We start from the raw sequence: 21586 nt of genomic DNA on the forward strand, positions 1-21586 counted from the left end.
GACGGAGCCCCCCAGGCGCCCCCCCCCTTAAGTAGTCTGTTTAGAATTAAAATTGGGGGTAGTGAATACATGCCCACTCACACCCACGCGACTTTCCACGTTTCTTTCGAATCCCATCGGCTAATGGTAATGAGCCAGCTGGGCACCCCGGGACCCCCGTCTCCCAACCGTGTGACTGTTTCCTCTTCTTCAAGACAGGCGTGCTGGGAAGCGCCCGCCCTGCTGGGGTTGGGGGCCGCATGCGACGACACACACACAAAGAGCTAGCACGACATCTGGCAGGTGCCGGAGGAGTGGCGGTGCCCAGCGCGTCCCAGCCTCGGGCACGCACCGCGCTGCTCCTAGTGGGCGGCCGGCCGAGGGCCCAAGGACACGAGGGGCTGCCGCCCTCTGCTCTGGCCCCCCGGCCGGCGTTTCCGGCTCCGCTCCACCTTCGAATCAGCGCTCCACCTGCCCCAGGCGACGTCCCGCTGGTCCCCCGTCCGATCCTGTTTCCAACACCGCCGTGCCTCTCGATACTCTGTGCTGCTCCAGGGTTACGGCTGCCCAAGCATCAGACTCGGGGCCACATCCCTGCCACCCGCTTCTCCTCCCAACAACCGTGAGAGGGATCATCACGGGCTGGGCCTGCAGACAGCTGGGCCACGCGTGCCATTAACGGGCCCCGAGGCACGCCACCCGGCCACCTGGCCAAGCACGGCCTCAACTGAGGGTTGAGGGATCCCGGAGGGTGCACTCACCGGCCCCCCTCGGAGCCCTGCCTCACCGTGACGCGTGCCGTAAGTTTTCTGAGTGGAGGCTGGGCCGCCCCTCCGACGCCCTGCGATCCTGTGTCTGTGTTCGAGGAGCACACGGCCCCGGGCCTCAGCAGAGCTGTTGATCAATAAAACCGCGTTCCTCAGAGGGTGCAAGTGACATCCATAAACCCGCGGGTGTCAAAACAATGGCAAGAAAGTCCTGTGTTCCTCCCGTCAGAGGGTGAAAGCCGGGCGATTAATGCCAGCCCGATGACACCACAAGGACAGATAAAACAAACAGCCGGTGGTTCTGCAGACCAGACTCAGGCTCCTCTACTCTGCCAGCGTCTCCACCATAAATACTGACTCACGTCATGGGCAGGGAGGCATAAATCTGTGCCTAAAAAGAGACGAAGAAAAAGGCTCCAGAGATCTGCCAAGTCAACTTTAAACTTTTGGTTCCGCGGCCAAAAGTATGCCGCACCGACCCCTCCTCTCTTAACTGAGAGCCTCCGTGACGCTAAAGGGGATAAAGAAAAGAAAACCGGGTCAATCCGGGAACACAGAGTGTAATTCTGCATTTTATGTGCAGTAAAGCCCCCACCCCGGGCCCGGCGCAGGGCTGGTCGGTGTGGGGCTGGGGGTGTGAGCCTCTTCCGGTGAGCGCCGTGGACCTTCCCCGCGACCAGGGACGTGGGGAGTGTGGCCAGAGTCTGGCTTTTGACGAGGACACTCTTTCTTCAGCTCAAGGAGGGAGATGATTGCAGATGTTCTGGAAGGTCTGTTTTCCTTTAGGTAACACACGTTTCCCGCCTTGGGATCGGCAGCGGATTTCTGGTGCCGCGGCCTCCTCTCCCGTCGGATGGGAGGACGGCAGCACTGACCCCCCACCTGCACCGCCCACCACATGTCCACGAAAGCGGGCACCGTGTCGTTTGTTCCGTTCTGTCCCCGACGCGACAGAAAGCAGGCCGTGGCGCACGGTGGGTGCCCGTGAGTCTTAGTCGTTGACCCCTTCGCAGGTGTGGCTCCCGGCAGAAGATGCCTCCCGGCTTGGCACAGTGTCTGTAACGTATCGTGTGCCGCTAAGGACTGGCTAACCGTTATTTGTGTCTTTATCTTGAGGGACCAGTTCTGCTCTCTGCTGCCTGTGCTGCGGCTTCACTCGGGCCTTCGTTTTTATTCTTCCTGATCTTTACCACAACGAGACCACAGGCCCGATGAGTCACAGGGCAAGTCCGTGTCTTTCGAGCTCACTGAGGTCGAGGCCTGATTACATCCCAGGTAGATAACACACGCCCCCGTGGACGTGTTCGGGTTTCCACTCCGGGCATCCGGTGGGCGCATTAGGAAGACCTGACCAACTGCCGGGGGCTGAGCAGAGCCGGCTGGACTCAGTGACCCGGGCGACAGGCGCGGTGTCCCCACGGGCCTCCCTTCGGCGCACCAGGGGCGGATGCAAGGATGCCGAGGTCTGGTCTTCCTTAGTCAGAGGGTGGCTTCCCCTCGGATGGGGCTCTGAGCATCATGGCTGCGACACAGAACACGACTGAGCAGGGCACTGACCGCCAGCTGGGCACCGAGGGGGCCCGCGTCCTGTCTCGCTCACGCTAAAGGTCTCTGCCCGACAGCCCAGGGCGGCCCTCGAGGGGAGCGAGTTCTACGACTTGGCTTACGTTTGGCCTCACGCCGTACCACCTTTCGAGCTAGTCCTAACCTCCAGGGGGTAGAACTCATCCCCAGTGCAAGCTCACAGAATCAGAGAAAAACCAAGGCACGTGGACAGAAGTAGGAGACGGACTCCAGCTGGTTTTTAAATTCCATTGATTTTTTTCTTTTCCTCCGGCCTTACATTCAAAAGACTGCTAATTCTCATCCGTGCGGGCTGTGAGGATGTCCCAGGACTCATCCGAGTAATGATTCTGACCGCACGCTGTGCCGGCGGGCCACGAGCCGACCCCAGAGGCGCACGGACTCCAACGAAGTGAAGTAGGAAGCGGCAGCAGCCTTCTCCGGCCCGTCCGTGCGTGATCTGTCTCCAGCCACTCACCTTGTGTGAGAGAAGCCTCTTCACCTGCCCAAGTGGACCTCAGAGCCGAGGGCTGAGCCCTTGGCTTGGAGATCTCATTCGACAGGGAGAGCGAGCCAGCCCGGCTTTGCAGACGGGGCACCGCGGCCCCCGGGGCCCACGAGGCCCACCTGCGACCTCAGGAGCTTCACACAGGCCTGTGCCGAGGCCCGCGTGGCTCTCCCCGCACCGGGTCCCCTTGGCCCACCGGCCCAGACCCGCCAGGGACAGGCCCGGCCAGCAGAGGCGGACACAAGCCATCTGCGGGGCCCATCAGTCACCTCTGAGGCTCGGAGGCTGCTGCCTTTTCCTGGGTGATCAACTCCCACCGTCTGCCAAGCCAGGGTCATCGGCTACCAGCCTTTCTGTCTCCACCGCACAGCGGTGGGAGGAAGGTGACCACACATCACGACATTTCTCCCTTGTCTCTTAGCCAGGATTTTCTCACCCATGGCCTCCCAACTCAGTCTGGTTCTGGTGACACAAAAACGCCTTTGTCCAGGGGTCTGCACAACAGCAGAGGCCCTGGCCCGAGCTGGGCCCGGCAGCCAGGTGGCCGAGAACCTCGGTGTGATAGTGGCTCTGACTTCGGCTAAGTCCCTTCTCCCATCTGGGCCTCAGTTTCTCCTTGTGTAAAAGATTTTTTTTTTAATTTTCTTTAACGTTTATTTATTTTTGAGAGACGGAGACAGCATGGGCGGGGGAGGGGCAGAAAGAGAGCGAGGGAGACCCAGAATATGAAGCAGGGTCCAGGCTCTGAGCTGTCAGCACAGAGCCCGACATGGGGCTTGAACTCACGAACTGTGAGATCATGATCTGAGCCGAAGTCGGACGTTCAACCGACTGAGCCACCCAGGAGCCCCTAAAAGATTTTTTTTTAAGTTTATTTATAGATTTTGAGAAAGAGAGTGTGCACACGTGCACACAAGCACACAAGCAGGGAAAGGGCAGAGAGAGAGAGGGAGGGAGAGAATCCACCCAGGCGCCCCTAAAACAGTGTCTTTAGAAATCATCCTGTTTAAAACCTTTCACAGAAGGCGGGGTGCCTGGGTGGCTCGGTTGGTTAAACATCTGACTCTTGATTTCAGCTCATGTCATGATGCCGGGGTCGTGAGATCGAGCCCCACATCGGGCTCTGCACTGACATCCAGGAGACTGCTTGGGATTCCCTCTCTCCCTCTCTCTCTGCCCCTCCCCCACTCGTGTGTGTGTGTGTGTGTGTGTGTGTGTGTGTGCTCTCTCTCTCTCTCTCAAAATAAATTAATTAAAAAAATAAAGACACTGTTTTAAAAAAATGGTAAAATGAATTGGAATCCCTCCATACGGTGCACTTTTATGATATGCCTTTATTCAATACTTTAAAATCAAGTGTCCTGGGGGCGCCTGGGTGGCTCAGTCGGTTGAGTATCCGACTTCAGCTCAGGTCATGATCTCACGGTCTGTGAGTTCGAGCCCCGCGTCAGGCCCTGTGCTGACAGCTCGGAGCCCGGAGCCTGCTTCTGATTCTATGTCTCCCTCTCTCTCTCTCTCTCTGCCCCTCCCCCGCTCGTGCTCTGTCTATGTCTCTCAAAACTAAACAAACATTTAAAAAAAATTTTTTTTAAATCAAGTGCACTGGTGGCTGACCCTCGTTCTAGTCGATTAAAAGGATGATGAGGGAAGACAAAGGAAGTCTGTGCACAGGGCACCAAGACTGAATTGGAAGATGGTCCTCAAACCTTGAACCCCGGAGGCTCGGGGCGCAACACCACCCTGGGGGTGCAGCAGTTGAACTCAACAAGCTGTAGGGGGCCACGGCCAAATGCAGAATTTGAAAGCACTGATAACAGAAAACAATTTGAAGATGTGATGAGGAACGTCACTAAACAGTCTCCACAAGTTACGTAAACCAAGCCAGGGCAACAATCCAAATATCCTCCCCAGAGAAGCCTTAGGACAAATATGTTCCTGTTGCTGAAACCTGTTCAGACTGGACGGCATAGTCACATTGTATTTTAAGCACCTTCCCTCCTTGGGCCACCAGCCAGCTGGGATAAGATTTCACTTCCCTGGGTACAGACTGGGGGAATCACCCAAGCGGCATTCTCTCATTCATTCACTTTGCGAATATTTCCCAGGCTCGGAGCTGATGGCTGCTCAGCCGGGTTCTCTGCGGGGGCCTCACAGGGCAGCAGTCAAGGTGGGAGCCGGGCTGCGTTCTCATCTGGAGGCTCGACAGAGGAGGAATCCGCCTCTGACCTCATTCTGGCCATTGGCAGAATTCCCTCCCGTGCAGCCGTATGTCTGACTCGGGCCCTGGTTTCTCGCGGGCTGGAGGCCGCCCTCGTGAGCCTCTCCAACACGGCAGCTGACTTGTCAAGCCAGTAAGGAGACTCTGTCTCTCCGGTCCACTCGGACGAAGTCTCAGATAATGTAACATCATCATGGGACTGACCCCTCCTCACCTCTGCCCTCTTCTGTTGGACCTGCTCCCACTCAAGGTGGGGGACACGGTCGCGGACACCAGGGGGAGGGAAACCACCGGGAGTCCCCCCACCAGGGTCTACGCCCCACACGCAGTGTACGGAGACCCCGGGAGGGGGCCACACAGGTGAAGCTGGAGGAGGGGCGAAAGGCAGCGGACACGAGAGGAGCAGAGGGACGGAGCTGGGCAGCGGGCAGGCCCAGGCCTCCAGCGCTTTGAGGACGGACGCCCGAGAAGGCTGGAGAGCAACAGCGGTGCTCAGCGGTGGAGGACGCCCAACATTTGCTTTAAGTAGACAAACACTTCTCTAGGTATAAAATATAAACATCCTTTCGAGGGAGTGTTAACATCAGTTGCCTCCAGGAAGGGAGCCGGCGGCTGAGGGGACTTGGGCGCCTTTGGAATGTTGAGCCGTCTGAACGTACTGCAGTCGAGAAATGAATTTGTTCATTTTCTTGAAGCCATCCCTGAGGCAGCGATACGCAGAAGGGCCGGGAAGCAAGCAGGGTAGCTGTGGGGAGGGGCTAGGTCCCCAAGGAAGGAAAGGGACCTCAGTAATCCAAACCCGGGAGAGCACTATGACTCTGGAGAAGAAAAGACTTGTAATGTCTCTGGTGTTAGAGCCTTTTCCTCCACGTTTCCTGAACTTGCCGCCTCGTTTAGCTTCCCTCCGCCCTCAGAGATGTTGCCTGAAGAGCTCTCGGACTTCAAGAACGTGGCTGTCCCTAAAGAAAGGCCATGGGTCCCCAACAGGTAGAGCCCACGTCCTTTTCACCGTTCCAAAACAAAGTGCTAATTTGTCTTTCTCCAACGCATTTGCTGGTCACTTCAAAGAGATTCTTCAAAGAGATTGCATTAGACCAAAAAAAAGGAAAAGAGAAGAAAAACCCCCCAACATTAACTACAGAATCCTGATGGGTTATGATCGCATTACTTTTCCCTGAACGCTATTCCCTGCTTCCTTTTTGTGCTCTAAATTACCAATTCTAGTCCCTGTGTAGCTAAATAATAATAATTACCATATAAATGAATATGCATATGTGTCATTTTTCTCCCCCAAAAGCAAGAAAGCCTGTTTATTTTGGATGAGGGTTTGTTTTGTTTCCGAACAACCAAAGCACATAATTAGAAGCCTCACCTCTTGCTCTCGAAGTCCTGTCTCCGCCGGGAAGAGATGAAAAAGGTACGGAATGCCCCTTGAAGCTCAGAAGGAATTTTAAAACAAATTAAAGGAGATATTTCTCTGCGCTGCAGGTAACAATGGCTTGGACGGGATCAGAATCAGAACGCAAAGGCCGGAAGGGGCTTTGAAGCTGAAGCTGGGCCTGGCCGTTCGCGGATAAGGGCGGGAGGCCTCGTGAAGGGGGGGGACACAGCGTGCACTGGGGAGCCAAGAAGACAGTGGCCAACAGCAGAACTCCGCGTTTGCGTTTCTGTTCTGGGACGGACCGTGGGACCCCCGGCAGGGCACACAACGTCTGCAAGCCTCAGCTTCTGCATCCCGAAATGCAGTGAGGGCAGGGCCTCCTCTACCAGGCTGCTGTCAGGATGCATGAGGTCACGGACGCGGCCCTCAGCCCTCCGCTCCCATCGGGGATCTCCGTCGACGGCCTCGCTGCAGAGGCGCCCTGTGCCCCTGCGGTGTGGTGTTGTGGGCCAGGTGCCAGGCCAGGCGCCCCAAGTCGTTGGAGTCCAGGCACCCTCCAGCCACCATCACCAACACAGTAACAATGATATCACTAAAATCATTATAAATACCGAATCAATAGTATTAAATCAACCAAGAGTATTCATTATGCACGATAGAGTCGTACGGTACAACAGAACTCATAATAATCTCACTTACGCTAGAACTAACCGACAACTCTAATAGTAAATATTATCACCATCTTCGTGATGGTGGCGGCTGTTGGCAAGGACCAGGGATGCCTGGTCTTACGCTCTGTCCACACTGCAGGTGCTGTGCAGACCAAACTTTTAGGTAAGCTCAAGAGGGTTTATAGAAGTTACATGCGTGTTTCAGAGACTAACCTGGGTCACTGAGGGCAAGATTGGGATGTGCAGTTGAAGTCACAGAAGCGAGAAGCACCAGCTTTGCCCCAGAAGGCATGACTTCTCGTGACTTACGGAGATTAGAAAACAAACAAACGAAAAACGATATGAACAAAGCAGCCCGGTCCAGCTGGAGCCTGTGTCCGGACCCAGTGCCCGGATCTCCGAGGCATAGTTCAAGGTGGTTTATCTCCCCTGGGGAACGCACCCAGTGACCCAACCCCACAATTCCACACTTCTGAATTCCAGGTTGAACGCTTATGCACCAGAAACAGGCAGTAATTTACGAAAATAACTTACACAAAGTAACATTTCTACGTCTTCAGATTGGGTTGGGTAAAGCCTGGCCCGAAGCCAAAAGGAGGGCCCGAGTGGAGAAGCTGAGTCTGCCGACCTGCCTGCCAGACCCGGGGTCTTTTCTTGTTCTCGCAGTCAGCTGGGTGGGGGGGCTCCAGGCCTCTTTTGCACCAAGGCAGCCAGGGGACGCGAACACTCTTGACCCAGGACATGGCAGTTCTGGCTCGAGCTCCTGGATCATGAGGTGGTGTGGCATCGTAAGCATCTTAAAGAGAAATCTGGGGGGTCCTGGCTGGCTCAGTCGGTTGAGCATCCAACTTCAGCTCAGGTCGTGATCTCGCAGTTTGCGAGTTCGAGCCCCGTGTCAGGCTCTGTGCTGTCAGCCCAGAACCCGCTTCGGATCCTCTGTCCCCCTCCCTCTGCCCCTGCCCCACTCGCTCACGCGCTCTTTCTCTCTCTCTCAAAAATAGGTAAACATTAAAAAAAAGAAAAGAAAAGAAAAGAAAAGAAAAGAAAAGAAAAGAAAAGAAAAGAAAAGAAAAGAAAAGACGGGTGCCTGGGTGGCTCAGTCGGTTAAGTGTCCGACTTCAGCTCAGGTTATGATCTCACGGTTTGTGGGTTCGAGCCCTGCATCAGGCTCTGTGCTGACAGCTCAGAGCCTGCAGCCTGTTTCAGATTCTGTCTCTGGCTCTCTCTCTGCCCCTCCCCTGCTTGTGCTCTGTCTCTCTGTCTCTGAAATAAATATTAAAAAAAAATTTTTTTAATAAAAAGAAAAAAAAAGGAAATCTTAAGGGGGTGTGGGGAGATCCTGCCGCCTGCCTTTGCTGATGCCGAGAACCACCACGGAGCTGCCCCCACCGGGACAGCATTTGGGCCGGGGAGCAGTTGTGGCTCGAGAGGAGGCCACATCGCTCAGGGCGAGTGAGATTCCTGGGGTAGGAACCCAAGGGTGACTCCCTTCCACAGCTACCACGCCCTGGTTCCAGAAGCTCTCAGCATCCTGGACCGGCCCCACGTGCAAGGCTGTCTCTGGCTCTCTTAAATGCAGCCCCCACCCCGCGGCCAGGTCCCAGTCCCGGTGACTCGGGTACGCTCATGCCCAAGGAGTAACGCCCAACATTCGGCCAAACGGGGCCAGCACGGCCCTAAGCAGTAGAGAAGCAGCTTGGCCCTGAAGCGGGAAGAGAGAAACAGACCTGAACGCTTCCAGCCTGGTGATCTGCAATGTAAGAGTTTAATTTGACTTGGCAAACTCATTATCAATTATGGATTAAGGCATAGAGCGTTTTGTCCGGAAAGTGCCGGCCCGTTTCTAGTCACTTAGGAGGCCCTCCCCTCCCCCTTTATTCCTGACAAATGACTGTTTCCGCACCTCCCAGATAAAAGAGAGGGAACCTTCGAGAGGGTGACCGACTGATGGGTCAGTTTTAAGAAGAACCGATCTGAGGTTGGTATGAAGGGGGGTCCGGGCCTCGTTCTGCCTGCCACCCTCCCTCCCCGCCCCCCGCCAAGACAGCCCCTCCACAGACCACGCCGGCCCCATCTCTGGAGGTTTCTGTAACAACCTGGCTCTCCCGGCCTGGCTAGTGGCCCTCACGGCCCTTCTGACAGCTGGCCCTCCTTTGGGCATGCAAGGCCGTATCCGACCGCAGCTGGTGAGCTCAAGACCAAGGGACCCCCTTGCTCGTGGGGGGCTGAGGCAGAGGGAAAGGGTCCAGCAGCAAAGACCACGTGGTGCCTGCAACAAGGCACTTGACTGGAGTAGGGGGAACTGAGCCAGATGGGCTTGGGAGCAGGTGACAAGTCTTCAAATGAGCCTATGGCTAAGGGGCCTTTCTTCTAGCACTGCTGGAAGGTGGAAGTTTGCTGTGTGTGGGGGTGTGTGTGTAGGAGGCTTTATTTCACTTGGGGAGGGGTGGGAGGGAGAACCTTGAGAGACAAGGCAGCAGGCAGGGCAGGAGGGAGGCTGGTGCTTGGACCAGGACTGGGCCGGGGAAGGGCTGCCCCCAGGCCTATTGGGAAGAAGAAACTGAGGCCGGCCTCTGCTGAGACCTAACCCAAGGGGGTGGGGGTGGGAACTGGGTCTGGAGGAATGAAGGCCCCCTCCCTCCAGGCTGGACACGGAGCCCGGGTCCTGTCTCACTTTCTTCCTCTAGGGCCTTAGTTCCTCCTGGCTCACTGGGGCCACATGACCCCCCAACCTCACTGCTCCTGCCCCAGAGGAAGGGGCCAGATCAGACAGGGCGGTGGACACAGAGCCTGAGGGAAGTTAGGGAATGAAGGGCGGGGTCCCTGGTGCACGAGAGGGGACGTTTGCTTTTTATTTGGAAATGAAGAGAGAAGGCAAAAGCGTTTTTCATAATGGTGTGAAAGTAGCACTTAGAACAGGGGTCCGGAAACTAGGAGTCCCGGGCCAAATCCGCCTGCTGCCTATTTTTGTAACTAAAGTTTTATTGGGACAAACCGTGTCCTTTCATCTCTGTACCACGTATGGCTGCCTCCACATTACATCAGAGTTGAGCAGTTCCAACACGAGGCCATATGGCCCACAAAGCGTTTCTGGAAAACGTTCGTCTATCTGCAGTTTAGAATGGCCTCTGAACTTGGGGCACTGGCCTCAGCCAGGCAGCAGGAGACCATCAGCTGACCGGGAACAAGCTGAGGTCCGAGGAAAACACACTGTTCAGACCAGCTTTCGAAACCCAGACTGCAGCTTATCTGTGGCTCGCGGTCTCGACTCACAGGGCCGAGGACCGTGCAGACCGAGCCGTGACCAAGTGTGACCAAGCGTGAGAACTGCTGCTTGCTCACCAGCACGCTGGAGAGATGCCCGGGGATCTTTCCAGAGTTGGGCCTCTCAATGAATTTTTAAGCGAGCGAGTGAGAGAGAGAATGTGTACAGACACATGCACATTAAAACAACGCAGGCATGTAAGCTGTGTTCTGGGCACGATGAGGTCGGCACAGTCCGCCCGCTCACTCCTTCTGAGAGCAGCTCTGACGGGTGGGCAGCATGCAGGCGGCGGCTACTCGAGGAATCAGAAAAGTATACAGTAGCAGGTGAACTGGGGAGGAAGAACAGAATTCAAAATACCACCAAACCAGCACCCCCACCCGGCCTTTGGGCAGCCTGAAACTGAGCACAGGTGACAGGGAGGGCCCGAGAGAAGGCCAGGAGGGGCCCTCACACCCGACCTGGGCGGTGAGAGGGGGGGGATTCCTGACACTCGGACAGCGGGGAGATCTCTGTGTGTTTCTCCTTCCTGTTTCCTCGCACCCCAGGCCCCAGGCAAGCCTACTGCGGTAGGGGTGCCACGGGGAGCCCGCAGGTGCCCGAAACCCTGAGGGGGCGGAGGGCCTTTCCTCTGCAGTCCCTAGAGACCGGGACAAAGCCCCGGTAATGTTTCCCTCTCTGTCCTCCTGCCGCTTGGCCCCAGTCTCAGGTGCAGTCACGGGAAGACTGTGGCAGAGTGGGACAAATAAAGTCCCCGCTTTCTGGCCAGAGGACCGAAAAGAGGAGCACCAGGGAACTGGGCGTTACCATGGAAATGGCAGAGCGAGGCGTTCAGGAAAGCAACCAAATAAAGATGTCTATGGACTCGTGGGCTCCCTCCCAGCTGTGCGTGCAAGGGTCTGACCCTAGACAGCTTTCTAAAGACATCGAGGGCCGAGCCACAGCACAGACCGCTGCCCGGGCCCCACTGAGCGGCACACACACGGCACAGAGCCCCAGGGAGCCGCACGGCACTCGCAGAGGCTTTGTACACAGAACCCAGATGGGAACCACAGCACAGAGAAGGTGGCTGGAACTGGCGGCCTGAGCCCAAGTGAATCAACTGCCCGCGAAGACAAAAGTATCAACACCCGCCGTAGGATTCAAACAAGACCCAGAGTCTCAACAGCAAAAAGAAAAATGCCCGGGATACAGAATCGCGCAGCCCAAGGACAGCCGCGGGTGTCTCAGACCTCAGACATCGCCGCTGACGTGACTCAGGCGCTGGAGTCAGCGAGGCGTCTGAAGCGGCTGGCTTTAAGCCGTGACGGTAACAACAAAGCTCCAATGAGTAAACGGACGGACAAACAGAAAGTCTCAGAGACAGAAGACAGCGAGAAGAGCCCACTGGAATTTTGAAAACCGAGAAACACGGCAATCCAAATGAACCGCTCGCTGGATGGGCCCAATAGGAGAACGGAGATGGGAAAGGAGGGTCTCAGAGAGGTCTCCTCTCTGGTCCACGACAGAGGGGAGAGAAACAGAGAACGGAGCCTCGGCGACCCTGCGGGGGCCGCAGGACTACTGTTCACACGAGACAGGGAGAGAAGGGTGCAGAAAGCCTGAAGAACCTGTAGAAATGATGGCCCCAAACTGCCCCAGTTTGGAGAAAAACGTGAACTTACAAATTCAAGGAACTCAACCAATCTCCAAAAGAACGAATCCAAAGAAATGCATGCCAGACATTTGGTAACTGAACTGCTGGAAACCGAAAACGCAGAGGACAATCTGGGAGGAAGTCGGGGAAAGGGACACGCTGCTTGGGCGGCTGTCCTTCCACTTAGAGACCATGCTGGCCAGGAGGAGGCGGGACCCTGCGAGGCGTGAGGAGAAAGAGCTGGGGATCTAGAATTCTGAATCCGGGGACAAATATCCCTCAAGAATGAAGGCAACAGGGGAGCCTGGTGGCTCAGTCAGTTGAGTGTCCACCTTCAGCTCGGGTCACGATCTCACAGTTTGTGAGTTCGAGCCCCGCGTCGGGCTCGCTGCTGTCGGTGCAGAACCTGCTTTCGATCCTCTGTCCCCATCTCTCTCTGCCCACCTCCCATTTGCACACTCTCAAAAATAAACAAACATTTTTTAAGAAACACACAAGAGCTATATTAAAGTGAAACACTTTAACAGTGGTCAAATCGGGATAAATTGGACTTTGTTAAAATTAAAACCATTTGCTCTGTGAAAGCCACTGACATGAAGACAATAAGACTAGCTGTGGACCAGGAGGAGAGGCCTGGATACTACACGGTTTAACAACCCTCAGTTTCCCCATCTGCAAAATGGGGAGCTCCCCAACAGAGCTCCTCTGAAGACCCAAGGAGTCAGTGTGTGCAAAGCCCTCCCATGGTGCCCATCGTTCCTGTTGCCCCCCATCTGCCCCTCCAGATCCCCCCCCCGCCCTCTCCAACCCCCTTTGTGCCCCAGGAGGCTGACCTCCATGGATGGGCTGCTTCGTCTGGACGCCTGCCCTCTGGCTTCACTGGGTCTGGCAGCAGAGAGTCGGGGGTACCCCCAGTTCTCCCTCTGCCCCTCCGGGTCCGGGAGTGTCCAGCTCCCTGTGGGGCTGGTCTCAGGTGCTCGTGGGTTACCTGAACTACCCCCTACTTCCACAACGTTCCTTTCCTTAAAGGCTCTCCTGTGACCCCTTGGGGTGGGGCCAGCTCTCTCCTAAGACCCCCGATGGGTACCCTAGATTCCACCTTGTTGTCTGGCTAAATCCAAGGTGAAATTCACACACTGAGCTTCACGGAGCTCTGGGTCGTCTGTCTGACCCTTCTCTGCGGGCCCCGGGTCACCTCTGTGCTAGGACCTGAACCCACGCCCCTCCCCTGCCCTTCATCTGGTAACAGAGCCCCTCTCCCTGGGAGCCCCCCAGCCGCTCCACGCGGTTTCTTACCCGCCTGATGCAGTCCTCCTCACTCACACGTTCCTGAATCAGTCTGACGAGCAGGGTGCTGGGCACCTTCTAAAGGAAAGACGACACACGGAATGAGGGCCTCAGCCCGCACACTGGGCCACAAAGGATGTGTAAGTGGCAGCCCAGCGGGCTCAGCTGAGGAGCCGGCTGTGTGGACACAAAGGCTCGCCAGTCCCTGGCTGACCGCCCAGTGGCCTCCGTAAAGTCCAGGCCTGCCTTGCAGCCCTTCCCCCGCCACCCTGTGCTCCCCACCACATGTGCACACCTACCTCGACACTCTTGCTTATCCCGTGCCCCCACCCAGATGCTCCCCCCACCCCACCCAAGTGACTCTGGGTTCCCTCAGGTCCGTGGCCCAAGTGCCACCGCCTGTAGGCCGCCCTCCGTGACCCTCCCAGGCTGGGCTGGGGATCGCCATAATCCCCGACGGCAAACTCTGTCATTGCTCTAACCACACGGCCTTCTGGGGGTCTGCTCATGTCCGTCTCCCCAGAAAGTTTCAAAGTTCCTGGAGGAATGGGACTGGCTTACACAAGCAGGGAGAGGCAGAGGCTGAACTTGAACCCCCTCAGGGCAGCCAGAGCCCCGCCCCTTAAGCACCAGCGATGGCAGCTAAGTGGGGGGAAGGGGGGACAGCCTGTGCAGGTAGGAAGTTAAGGGCGGCTGACCTTCTGTCTCGCTTCTGAACTTTCTCTGGCCAGAATCAACACCCCAGTTTTTACAACCAAGTCTTGAAGGCCCCAGAGCTGACGCCTGGAAAACCTCCTCCCAGGTGTCCCCTTGACCCGAGATCATTAAAAGCTGGTGCTTCTCCATACACACCCCAAATGCTTGGCCAAGGCGGACTCCCAGGCCAGCCCCAGACCGCACATCCTAAGCTATGTCAGGGCTGAACCAGCCCCCAGGGGGGCGGGTGGGGGGCTCCCGCCAGGCACAGATGAGGGCCCTTGGGTGTGCACTGGGTGCACAAGGAGGCGCCCAGGTGGCGAGAAATCTACCTTCCCTTCCCTTCCCCAAGCTGGGGACCCTGGAGTGGGACCCTAAGAAAGAGGGGGCAAGCACTTTTCCCTAACTTCCAAAGTATCCACTGAAGAAAAGCCTGGATCTTTCATTCTAGAGGCAGCATTTGTGAGGGTCCGGAGACACCAGATCCTGCCTCCGGAATGCTGTCGTGTCCGCCTGGAGTGCGGTCGGAGCGCCTGGAGAGACCGGGAGCTGGGACACGGCGGCGCCTCTGGAACAGGCTTAGAAACGGGGCTTCGGTAAGTGCTTGTGCATGTGGCAGAACGCGTCCACGCCTCCCTTCCGCTATGTCCTGGCAGTGAGCGTGCGGCGAAGGGGCTCGGGACAGCTCCCACGCAGCGGAATTCGGAAGGAACGGGGCACCGGCGCAGGCAGAGAGAAGCCAGGGGACGGGGGAGCGATCCCCAAAGGGGCTCAGCTCCTGTGCGCCCAGCTCCTCCACATTCTGCAGGTAGCGCCCTCACCCGCCTCCCCTTGAAGCTGTTTGGATGGGTCCCCTGACAAGAGCAGGCTGCACTCGGGCAAAAGAAGTTCGGCGGTGAAGGACCTCCTTGGGGACACAGCATTCCGGGTAACTGGCTCACAGGGCAGGGACAGGAGCTGGAGGGAGAGGAGGCCGAAGGCTCTGAAGCCCTCAGACAGAGTGATTTCAGAAGGTTATGTCTGGTGTCAGGGGGAGGATAGGCCAAGTGGGTAAAGAATGTTCATAGGGAGACCCTTGGGCGGTGGGGGGGGGGGGGGGGGTCACTGATTGGTCGGGGACTCAGACACTCATGATTTGGGCCCTGGCCACCCGCTGAGTGACACCGGACAAGTCTTCAATACTCTGAGCCTCAGTTTCCTCATTTGTCAGTGAGACAAAGACAAGGTGCCTCAAAGAGTTGCCGTGAGGATAAAACGAGGTGGTACGCGAGGCGAGCCTGGGACGCGCCCAGCCCCCAGCAAGGGCTCAGCGCCGCGGTCATGATCGCCCCTGAGTACCCTTAATATACCCTGCATGCTGCTTCCTCAGCACGGGTCTGGACAAGCAGCTCCACTCAAGGGGGGCACTGACGCCTGGTCTGTGTCACCTCCCACTGTAGCGCACGACCAGGGGCCCAGACCTCTCCCCACTCACGCTCACATCTCTGACAAAGGATGTGGGAAGTCAAAATAAATCCCAGACACGCAGGCCTGCTGCTGGGGGTGGGGGAATCTGGGAGCAGAACGCAGACTCACCCTCAGCATCAGGGCTCGCCTCCCCACCGCTTGCCCTGGGCTGGCTCCGTTCATGGTCAAGCTTCCCACTCTTGGCTACATAATGGCTGTCGCAGCTCCAGTCAGCTGGGTGACCTTGAGCAAGTCTTGACCTCTTTGGGCTTCACACACCTCATCCAGAGAAATGAGTGGCAATTCTGTAGTTTTTCCTTTTATTTTTTTGTCCCTCATCCATACACCCTGCCTCCTGTAATGCAAAGAACCCCCAAAATTCCTTGAGGAGCCACCCTCGTGCCCCGCAGCTTGTATAGTTTCTGTGGGGTCAAGCCCACCGTCAGATACAGTGGGGGACCCTAACTGGTCCAAGTTGATCGGTATATCCCACTGCTGGCCACTGTGATTGCTTCAGACGCTGCCCATGTCCCAATCCTGACCAAGAGGCATCAGGTCCAGGACGTGGGGTGTAATCACCAAGGGCAGGAGCCCTCGCTTTCCAGCGGATCCCAAGCTGAGGGGCTGGAGCCACGGCAGGCACTTGGCAGGCATGAGGGGAGCGTGAGGACACAAAGCCGGCACAAAGGGAGAAACCAGGTCTCAGCTTCATCAGAATGGCTCTTCCACGATGTGGAATCGGAAGAGGAAGACAGAGCAGACGGCGAGAGGGTGAGGGAGGGGGTTCCTCTGGGAAGCATCGGACTTGTCTCTGCCCACTGGAAAGTTCTGGGGCCACTACGGTTTCTACTGAACGGACGGCGAAAGTTAAGAGCAGGAGTGAGCAGGAGAGAGAGAAGGGGATGAGTGTATGACACATCGAGAACGAGGAGGCCAGAGAGGCGAGAGGGAAGCGAGCCAGCATCCGGTCCCTGGGTTCGGCACCCCCGAGGCACCTGTGTCCTTCTGTCCGCCCTCTCTCTCTCCACCTTGCCAATTCCTTGCTCAAGCCAGTCATTCCCCCACCTGAAGGTGCACCCCTGGAGAGCTTGTGAGAGCACAAGTCACCGGCCCCACGCCAGGGTTTCTGATCCAGTGGGTCTGGGGCGAAGCTGAGAATCTGCATTTGTAACAAGTTCTCAGGGATGCTGAGGCTGCTGGTCCGGCGACCACACCTGGAGAGCCACTGTCTTAAATAAGCAAACTGCAGCAGCCAAGAGCCCTACCCCGCTTGAGAGAGAGGCTGCTGGCAGGGGCCGGGGGGGTACCTTTCTGCCCCACCCATATCCTCTTAGCTCTTCCGGGGAAACTTCCCCCAGCTGGCTGGCGAGGGGAGGGGGTCAACGGCGGGGGGGCAGCCCTGTCCTGTTCCCTCCCGACCCCAGGCAGAGTCAGTTTCCATCCTGAGGCCCATTTCCCTTGAGACTTGTCTCCTGTCCCTGACAACACCCATTCAGGAGGCAGCAAACAGGTACCGGGATGGGGCGGGGGGGGGGGGGGGGGGGGGGGAAAGCCCAGGCGGGGAGCCGAGGGGGGGTGCAAGGCAGTCAAAGAACAGGGTTGAAAGGAGACAGGTCCAGATGGGGTACAGCACCCGCAGGGGTGTGCCCGGCAGGGGACAGGCCCCTGACTTTGAGCACAGCCCCTCCCGGGCGCCCCCCGCCGCTCCCCGCCTTGGTGCTGTCTCCATGCCAGCTTTGATGTGTCACGTCAGCAGCGGGGCTTCCACGGGGCGCTTCTCGGAGTCCCTGCCAAACTGTCGTTGTAGGAATCAGACTCCCTCCTCCCGGAGCTCTGCCGTGCTCTCCCACCCCGGTCCCGCAAGGCCTGGCTTTGTGGGGAGAGTCGGGGACAAACCGACAGAGGCCAGCGAAGGCCCAGAGGGTCACCGAAAAGGCCCAGATCACATGCAGGCCCCTGGCCCCTCATCTCCCTGCTTTCTTGTCATCAAGGCTGCGCTGGCTCCTGGCTGGACCTCGCTTCTCCTTCCAGCTTCTTCTGCACGGGGCCCTGGGGCAGAGCCACCGATGTGCTGACCTCAGAGGGGCCGTCCTCCCCTGAACGACGCGACGCTGGGCTGCTGTTCACAGGCGGCTAGGTGCAGTGGAAGCTGGCTCTGCCCCCTGGGGCCCCTCACTTCACTGATCACACCTGGGCTTCCTCACTGGACGGCAGGAGCCTGCGTGGTCCCATCCCCGGGCCCCATCCTCTGGCCCCTCCTGCCCCGTTGTCGCCTTGGGTGACACTTGCTCAAGAGTCAGAGACATCTCAATCTGCAGCATGAATTTGCCCCGGGAGCAGAGGCAGGAGGGGAATCGTTGAGACTCCATGTCACCCCCCCGCCAGGCCCCCTTCCTCCTACAGTGCTGCTGGTGGGGGGAGGGAAGCCTGCACTTGGACTCGAGCTCACGTTAAGACCTGGGCAGAGAGTCTTTAAAGACAACTCTCATTTTAGAGTTCCTGCTGCTTCTCGGGGCTGTCGGCGCAGGTCTGGATGGCAGGCGCTCTCGGAGCTGTGACACAGAGGGTCACAGAGGGAGGTGTGGCCCAGAAGAGACCCTGTGGTGGGAAAGGCCAATGAACTTCACCGTCGCCTTGAGTGGCTAACTGGGGACACGAGACAGCGGGAGGGCCCCTGCGCTGTGCGGCCCCCAGGACGCAGAGCAGCAAGGTCACAGAGGGGATGGCCAGAGCTGACGGAGGCCAGCCCCGCCCAGGACCCTCAGCAGTCCTCCGAGCTCTGCAATCCTGTGTGCAGAGGCATGGGTTCTTTCGTTTGGATACTAAAGAAAATGGTGACTCTGGCAGCTGGGCGCTTGGGTACATCGGGTTACACCAGATTTTTACATTTGTAAACAGAACTGGAGTCAGTAAATAACACTGAAGTTAGAAAGAACCCACTCTGGATCCTGCCTGTCTGACCCTCCGGCCTTCAGAGTCTAGGTCACTTATTCATTCAACAAACACAGGCTGTTGTGCTCTGATACAATAGCCGCAGGCCGAAGAAAACTGGATCTGGCGATAATGATCGTGATGAGGAAGGGGAGTGGCGCTTGGGGTGGGTCCCCCCAGGGACCATGTGAGAATTCCCCGGGGAGCATTTGAAAAATCCTGACGCCTGGCCCCAACCCCGGGGCTTCACACTAAACAAGTCCGGCAGGGCCCACGTGAGCCTAATGTGCTTCAAAGATCGAGAACTTCCGGACCAGGCAGCCGCTCAGGGAGGTTTACAACTGTGTATTCTTCCTGCAGGGATTTCAGTGATAAAGTTCTTCCCCTCCCACCCCCCACTCCCGCCCCAGTAGAAATGAAACCATTCCAGAACAATCACACTCAGCTCCCGCTGCACAGAAATATCCTTCCAGTGTGGGGACTCTTCACCTTCCTGTCACCTCCTGTGTGGTTAGAGGCGGGACTTGGTTCTGTTCCCCGTAATCTCCCAAACCCCAGCAGGGCCTGCACTGGGCCAGAACCGACGGAGGCACCGACTCTCAGGCTCGTACAAGTGCAGGGTCCGCCCCTGACAGCAGGAGCCTCCTTCGCTCTCGTGCCCTGGGCTCCTGCCGGCCTCCCCCTTGCTCCCCACCCCACCCCCAGGGCCCCCTCACCTGGGGTTTGGAATCAGGGTGGGCCTAGAGAACGGACCAGAGCAGGCAGAGAGGGGAAAGGATCTGACAAGACAGGGTAAACTGAGAGCAAAGATGGCCCCGGTCAAGGCGGAGAGGAGACAAGAAACACCTGCCCAGGGCGGGGTTTATACCCAGAGTGCCCTGGGGCCGGAAGACTGTGAGAAAGCTGCCTCCTCGGGCAGAGTTTAGCTCTGGCCAGATCCCGGAGAAAGACTGATGAGTTTTCGAAGTGTGACTGTGTGTGTCTTACTTCCTTCTGGACAGTGGAAATAAGCGAAGGCCACCCAAATGGAAAGAAGCAAGGCTACGAAGTCCGGGCTCGCTCTGGCGGGGACTCACCACGTCACTCGGGTTTGGCAGAGGCTCAGAGGCCGGCAGCGGAGCGGGAAGGCCTCCCGGGTGTGCCCTGGCAGCACTGCGGCCCGGGCAGCGGGGGGGGACGGCCACCTCGAAGCGGGGCGCCCCGTGTGCTTGGCTTTCTCAGGTTGGCCACACGTTGGAAGGAGGGACAAAAATGAGGGAAGCTGTCCGTTATTAATCAAGCCCGGGCCACGGGGGGCTGACCGCCACGGGGTTCTCGCTGGGCTTCCTGGATCACACTAGAGGCAGCCGTCTGATTCCCCCCCAGTCTGCCCTGGGACCTGCTGGCCTCCTGAGCTGGTTACTGAGACAACGGGCGGGTTTCCCGGGCCGGCTGCTGCAGGCTTGGGTCAGAGCCCTATTTTTATATACGGTCTGGTCATTGCCTGGTCCATCTCTCAGCAGACAGAGACCAGAACAACTACGGATGAAATGAAATGCTGTATGGGTTTTTCTCTCCAATAACCGGGGAGCAGGGCGATGCCGGGGAGCACGCGGAAAGAGACGCCGTGAGCAGATACTGGTTTAAGCCGGCGATGGGCCCGTGAGGGTTCTGCTGCCTTTCTCACAGCCTCTATCGTTGCAATAGTTTATGATAAGCGGTTCCAAACAAAAGCGCTGCTTCCAATCCCTGGTCACCTTGGATACCCTCAGGGGTATGGCCGCCTGTGCGGGTTTTGTGGCACTTTGCCCCTTAAGAAGGCTTTTCCTAGCGCGACCGTGGCCACGGCTCCATGGACCCCCTAAATCCTGCAGCCTGCATGTTCTTCAGCCAGGAGTCAGTGCCTGGTATTCAGTCCCTGCTCAGAGAACACTTCAGGGTAAGGGGATGAGTCAGCCAAGCCCCCGACTGTACGAAGCTTCCAGGCCCCTTAGCCTGGATCTCCCCCACGTCCCCCAAAGTTCCCAGGGGCCTGGAGAAGGAGTTCATCTTTGGGTCTCCCGTGGCACCGCGCTACTTCCAAAAGGCTGTAAAGGGTTCCCAGTCCGAGGGCGATTTAAAGGCGACCCTCAACCAGAGGCCACGCCTGGCGACGGCCACCTGCGGCCAGGCCAGGCCACGCGCAGCCGCCCCACGCGCACCGTCCTGGCTCTTCAGAACCTCTCACTCCTTCATCAGTCCTGACAGCCTTGCCTTTCATCTTCCCCCCACCCCCCCGCTTCCAAGCCAAGGAACCCCGATAAGACACCCTTGAAAGCACTCCGATGTGGTCTGAAATATGCTGATAATTAGCATAACGAAACCCAGGAGGAATTTCCTTAAAATCCTCCCCTCTGCTGAATTTTATAAACCTGATAAAAGCATCTTTATCCTGGAAATAAGCCTGCCTCCCCTTCCCCGAGAGGCTGTCTGAAAATGACAAAACCACATCCCCACCCCAAATGCTGGCGTCCCCCCACCCATAAGCACACACTGATTCCTGCAAACCTGCAGGGCCGGGGAGCAGGCCTCTGAGAGCACCCCCCCCAGGCAATGGGGGGCAGGAAGTGCTCCGGATTAAACATATTCAGAGTCAGCTCGCAGTGGTGGCGGCTGACCTTGCCGAAGGAGATCCTCCTTCCGTCAAGTCGGGGTAACCGGCAAACTTGGGGTTGGGAGTCTGCCCGAGTCCCATCCCTCGTGCCTGACAACTGCCCCCCGCCCTGCCGGGGCCCTCCCGGTCACGTGCCCCCGTGGCCTTGCCGAGCCCGCTCCGCACACCCCTCCCCAGAGCTGACTGGGCCCTGCAGACCCCTTTTCCTGAGCACCGGGCCGTGGTGCTGCTTCTGTGGGTGGTTGAGCCAGGGAACAGGGTGGGGGCCAAAATGACAGAAGAGAAAGCTCAGGATGGAAATACAAGGTGAAGTGGCCTCAAAGAGGCGGACAGTGGCCAGGGGCGGTGCCCAATTCCGGCTGCGGGGCCGAGAAGGGAGGTGGTACCTCCATCAGGGCCCAGGATGTGTCCCCCACGTGGCCTCTCCTTTTCTGCCCCAGGCAGGGGACGAGGACAAGTTGCAGCCCGCTGGACTGTTCCCCGGCTTCTCACCCCAACTGCTCTGGGGCAGGGCTCTGGGGTAGGCCTGAACCCGCCCTTGCCCTGGGTCACTGCTTCACTGGTGCCGGTGTGGTGGGTGGGGGGGGGGGGGGGGGAGGAGGGGAG

At 57.8% G+C, this 21586-nt stretch overlaps 1 protein-coding gene across 3 annotated transcripts in view; it reads right to left on the minus strand.

Annotated features, from left to right (window-relative positions):
- Positions 1-21586, minus strand: part of AK8 (adenylate kinase 8) — a 127634-nt gene that overhangs the window by 94314 nt on the left and 11734 nt on the right. For all 3 annotated transcript variants that reach the window (XM_030294082.1, XM_030294084.1, XM_030294085.1), the window contains one exon: positions 13285-13353. In XM_030294082.1, the coding sequence (XP_030149942.1) occupies positions 13285-13353 (69 nt within the window). The remainder of the gene's footprint in view (positions 1-13284; positions 13354-21586) is intronic.

Source organism: Lynx canadensis, chromosome D4 (assembly GCF_007474595.2).
Source record: "Lynx canadensis isolate LIC74 chromosome D4, mLynCan4.pri.v2, whole genome shotgun sequence".
Classification (NCBI taxonomy): Eukaryota; Metazoa; Chordata; class Mammalia; order Carnivora; family Felidae; genus Lynx; species Lynx canadensis.